The sequence below is a fragment of the Crocuta crocuta genome, unplaced genomic scaffold (genome assembly GCF_008692635.1).
Source record: "Crocuta crocuta isolate KB4526 unplaced genomic scaffold, BGI_CrCroc_1.0 scaffold143, whole genome shotgun sequence".
In the NCBI taxonomy this organism is placed as follows: domain Eukaryota; kingdom Metazoa; phylum Chordata; class Mammalia; order Carnivora; family Hyaenidae; genus Crocuta; species Crocuta crocuta.
In genome coordinates, this window is record NW_027529175.1 from 2,487,371 (window position 1) to 2,492,714 (window position 5,344).

General features: G+C 56.3%; 1 protein-coding gene across 1 annotated transcript; it reads left to right on the forward strand.

Moving 5' to 3' along the window:
• Positions 1-351: 351 nt before the first annotated feature.
• Positions 352-4,019, forward strand: SMIM45 (small integral membrane protein 45). The gene is made up of 2 exons (XM_077757852.1): positions 352-653; positions 3,162-4,019. The coding sequence occupies exon 2, from the start codon at positions 3,176-3,178 to the stop codon at positions 3,380-3,382; it is 207 nt and encodes a 68-aa protein (XP_077613978.1). The 5' UTR covers positions 352-653; positions 3,162-3,175; the 3' UTR covers positions 3,383-4,019.
• The last annotated feature ends 1,325 nt before the right edge of the window (positions 4,020-5,344 follow it).

Here is a 5,344-nt window from a genome sequence, read left to right on the forward strand (position 1 = left end):
TCTCCTCTACGACATATGACCATCATTGGCTCTATTAGTCACTACTTCTGTGTCCCCAGCTGCTTGCCAGGGACCCTCATCTCTCCCTGCCCACACACAGCAAGCCTCCAAACCCTGCCCTTTATCTCAGCTGGGGTTCCCTCCTCACCAGGCTCAGCAACCACAGGGCTCAGCAGCCTTCCGGGTGGTTCCCATCCCTCCCGAAATTCTCCCAGCCCTGCCCTGTCATTTCTGTACCACGTGCACAGTGCGAGGGATCCAGAAGAGAAGGCTGGTTGCCAGGGCAACGGAGGATAAAGCCCTCGCTCTGCCAGGCTGCTGATTGGCTGAGACACGTCCCGCCTCCTGCCATCCTGAGAGTAGGGGGCAGAGGGAAGGGTCTCCCGGTGGGCAGGGAGATGTACCAGTGTGCCTTGCCGGCCCGGGACTGCCCCCTCCTGGCCCGGTCAGAGCCCCGGCCTGAGAAGCTCTGTCTCCCACGGAGGGGCATTGGCCTCTCCCTTTCTCTGCCTCCAGCACCCAGGGCGGCTGCAGATGGCAGCGTCTCTGGGGACAGCAGCAACGACTGAGTCCATAGGCCCACACTGAGCTGCTCGGACCGAGGTGGTGTGCTCAGCACAGAGCCCCTGGAACAGGCATCTGCAGGTCGTGAGGTGGGTCTGCGAACATGCGGGGTAGGGGGGAGGGGGGCACAGAGTAGTGCCAATGCCCTGGGAGGCAGAAAGGGGGGCTCTAGAGCCCTCACACTGTCCTGGATGGGACTTTGGCTAGAGTAGAGGCTGGAAAATTCCTTATAGATCATCTGGAAACCCCCCTCTCCCACCTTGTCACTGTGCATGGGGAACCCTGAAGTCCAGAGAGGGTGAGGAGTAAACCCAAGGTCACACAGAAGGCCAGTGAGTGATTTATTTCCGCTAGGAGAAGGTCTAGGGGTCCTCAGTCTGCCCCAGAATGGTTTTGTTCACAGGGCTGGAGAGGTTGGGGGACCCTAAGCTGTGCTCCACAGATCCACACCATTGTAGCCAAAAAATACTACAACTCTGCCCAAGTCCCTCATTCTCACGTTTAAGCTGCAGGGGAACTGGGGTCCTGCCTGCGGCCAAGGGTGAGACATGAATCTTTTGGCCTCAGCCAGGTTAGTTTGGAGCAGCCTTCCTGCTTGGGAGCCCCCTTTCCCAACTTCCCCTCGACCCAGGCAGCGCCAAGCAATTCTGAACTCTCTTTGGCTTCTCAGAAAGGCAGATGGTTAGGAGGGCATGGCTCAGCACTCTTCATTTTATTCCTCCATGGATAGGGCACCTTGAAACATTGTGCTTCAGAATAACCAGTGGGGACCCTGGGGGGCAGGGGCGGGCATCAGGATGGATACGGCACTGGGAAGCAGCATCTCTCTTTCCCCCGGGGTCACAGCCCACCTTGAACTCCCACCTAGAAGTAATGCACAAGAGGAGCTGGAGTTTGGAGACAGAAGTCTGAGAAGCTAGGGCTTCTATATAGCCTGTCCTGAAGGTCATTCCATCCGTCCCTCTCTTCCCTCCCAGAAGCCAAGGTGGACCTCTGCCCATTTCATTCTGCTCAGGTGCCTTTACCCACCCTGCAGGACTCAAACCTCAGGACATCTCTGGGGGTTTGGGGTCCAGCTCTTAGTTCCCTTCCAATTGGGTAACGCAGGGCATGTTAGTGAACCCATCTGGGCCTCAGTTTCTTCATCTGTAAAATGTGGACAGTAACACCTACCCCATAGGCCCCGTATAAGGTTCGTGAACACATTCTAAGAATGCTCTCCCTGCCTGGACAGGCAGAGGTGGGGCTTCTCACGCCTTTTATACACCTCAGGAAGGATTTGAGGGTAGCTTAATGGGTCCTGCTTTATCTCATTTCTGGAAGAGATGGTCTGTGAGCTGGCTTTTGAAGTATGAATAGGAGTTTGCCACATGAATATAGTACAAAGGATGTTCTGGGGGAAATGAACACGTATGAAAGATAGAGACTGTATGATATGCAAGGGCACATAGGTGACTGGCAAGCAGTTCGAGATGATGCCAGGTAGGCCAGGAGATGAGGCTGGGAGGTTGGCAGAGCACAAATATGGGTACCTTTGGGCCATTCTGAGGGGTCTGGGTTGTACCTGTTGCGCTCCACGTTCCTGCTTTCCTGCTACTGGTCCACTGGAAACAACACTAGGTAATATTACATGAGTGCTGATTCTGTCCATGCAGCTTGGTGCTTGAGGCATCATCTTGTTAAACACTCAGAGCGCCCTCAGGAAATGGATCCTACTCCTTCTTCCCATTTTACAGATAAGGAAACTGAGGCTCAGAGAGTAAGAACAAACAACGAGATAGCATGTATTATGTGCCAGGCCCTATTTCTGAGTATTTTACATAAATCAACTCACTGAACTGTCACAACAGCCAATACGGTCTAGGTGGGTGCCATTTTCATCCCCACCTTACAGAGGTGGAAACCCAAGGCCCAAGAGTTCTGGGTCGCTGCTCATGTGCACTGTCTTATAATCATGAACTTGAACATGGGCCTGAATTCGAGAGCCTGTGCAGACCCTGTTGATATCAACCAGATCCCCTGGGGATGGGTGTCTGTTCACCAAGCCACACCCTGCCAGGATGTGTGGGTGGCTGGGGACCCACTCATCTGTGAGGGCTTGGTAAGCAGCACAATCAGGGCCGGGAGGGGTGGTGAGGAGGAGGCCTAGCCCATGTTGTCCTTTACTGAGTGCTCAGAACCCCTGCTAGGCTCTGTTAGTGTCCCCTTCCACAGGGGACAAGGATCCTGAGGCCCAGAGAGGTTAGGCAGCTTGCCTGAGGGCACATGTACCTGAGAGGGATTGAGCCAGGTCTGGCTCTCGGCTATACATAAACTTCCGAAAAGATGGGTAGGAGCCAGGTGGCCTCCACCCTCACCCAAGTGACGGGGGCAGCTCTCTCTTGGGGTGGAGGGGGCAGGGAGCAGGCTGCTGAGTCACTGCCGTCCACACTCCTGGGCCTCAGTCTTGACATCCTGCAAGGTGATGTTGGCACCTCCTGGCGCATGCAAGGTGATGTTGGCACCTCCTGGCTGCGCCACGCCTGCGCGTCTCCCTCCGGGCTGGCAGGTGGGCCAAGGGGCGCCTCCGCCAGCACTCACCGCCCGTGTCTCGGCAGCCGAGGCCGCCGCGATGCCGCACTTCCTGGACTGGTTCGTGCCTGTGTACCTGGTCATCTCCGTGCTCATCCTGGTGGGCTTCGGCGCCTGCATCTACTACTTCGAGCCTGGCCTGCAGGAGGCGCACAAGTGGCGCATGCAGCGCCCCCTGGTGGACCGTGACCTCCGCAAGACCCTGATGGTCCGCGACAACTTGGCCTTCGGAGGCCCCGAGGTCTGAGCTGAGCGGCGCCGGGCACCAGGCCCCTCCTCCCGCCTCGCCCAGCCTGGAGACCCTGGAGCAGAGAGAGGACAACGTGTGGTCCTCCAGGCCACCCCTGGGCGGCCTGGGCCCTCCCGGCAGAGGCTTCTGGGTGCCCCCCGGTGGACGCTGGCTGCGCCTGGTGAGATGGGGACAGCCGGGTATCTTGAGGTGTCACTGCTGCCGGCCCAGGGCTTGCTTTCCACATCAAGCCAGTTCACTCCACCTCTGCCCTCCCCAGCTCGGGGTTTACCCCCCACTGGCCTCCAGTGCCTTTGTGCTGCCCAAGCACTCTTGCCCTTCCGCTGGAGTCGGGCACCGTTGCCCTGCGTGTCCTAAGTGTCTAGATGCCCACTTCCCCACTGAAGCCCTGGTGACACTCCACGGCCCGCTCCACCCGAGGCACCCTCCCTGCAGCCTCATGTGGCAGGCTGCAAAGCTGACCCAAGGAAAGCGCCCTATTTGGAGAGATGTCTGCTCGGTCCAGCCCAGCCCCACCCCTGTGGACTCAGCCTTGTCACTGATGAGCATGTGTGATGGGGTGTGCAGAGGGGTGAGACCATAGAGGACGGAAGGGTGTGTGTGTGTGTGTGAGAGAGAGAGAGAGAGAGTCTGGGGGAGGGGGAGGGAGGCAGGCAGGTATGGATGTGTAAGAGGGAGAGTGGGGGCCCTAGGCAGGGGGGGAGGAGTTGGGGACAGAGTGAGCCTGTGATCGCACGTGGGCTGCACACAGCCATGCTCCCGCCCCGGCCCCTCCCCCCACCACAGGGCCAGACTTCTCTACTCTCCCCTTCCCCAAGGCCCCTGCCCTCTCCCGCCTGCCCTGTACTGCAGCCCCCCAGCACTAACCCCCTGCCCACCCTAACCCCAGCGGGGAGCCCTCCTCCTGTGTGGAACACTGCTGCCCCATTTTGGACATCCGTTGGCAGCCCGTCTCACTCTCCTCTGAGGCTTCCCTCTTAGTTTCTTGCAATAATAAAGATTTCATGACTATTTTTGCAGGACTATCTCATTTCCTGAAGGTAGGGTTATGTCTGTCATCTCACTGGCTCTTCATAAGAAAACACAATAGTGCTATAAAACCCTTTTTAGGGACAGGAACACTTATCTCAGAGAGGCAAATAAAGTAATTTCTCAGCAGCGGCACTATTGACATTTTAGTCCAGATCATTCTTTTTTTTTTTTTAATTAAAAAAATCTTTTTAACATTTATTTATTTTGAGGGAGAGAGAGACAGTGCGAGCACAAGAGGGGCAGAGAGAGGGAGACACAGAATCCAAAGCAGGCTCCAGGCTCTGAGCTGTCAGCACAGAGCCCGGCACGGGGCTTGAACCCACGAACTGTGAGATCATGACCTCAGCCAAAGTCGGGCGCTTAACCAACTGAGCCACCCAGGTGCCCCAAGCCCAGATCATTGTTGTGAGAGGCTGTCCTGTGTGTTGTGAGGTAATGAGCATCTCTGGTTTCCATCCACTAGAAACCAGTAACTCTCACCCCCTCCCCCTACTTGGAACAACTAAAACCATTAGCTGGAGTACATGGGGTAGAGTGAGTACCAGTTAGGATATGAATTTAGGCACAGAGGTGCAAAAACAACAGGGCCTTAAACCAATAGAATGTTTTTTCTTTCTCCCAGCACTTTTCACGGGGAAGTTTTCTGGAGCCGGTCTGATGGCTGGTTCCACACATGTTGGGGGATCTGTGCTTCTCTGTGGCTGCTTCCCTGTGTCTGGGATGACAAAATCCAGAGGGTTCACCTACACCCCTAGCAGCAAGGTGGAGGCAAGCGTGACCCTTTCCTTCCTTGGAGGACACTGCCTGGTGGCTGCACCGCTCCCATCCCCTTCTAACCTTCTGGTCAATACTTAGTCATACAGCTACTTCTAGCTGCAAGGGAGGCTGGCAAGTGTATTCTTTAGCTGGGGGGCTGTGTGTTCATTT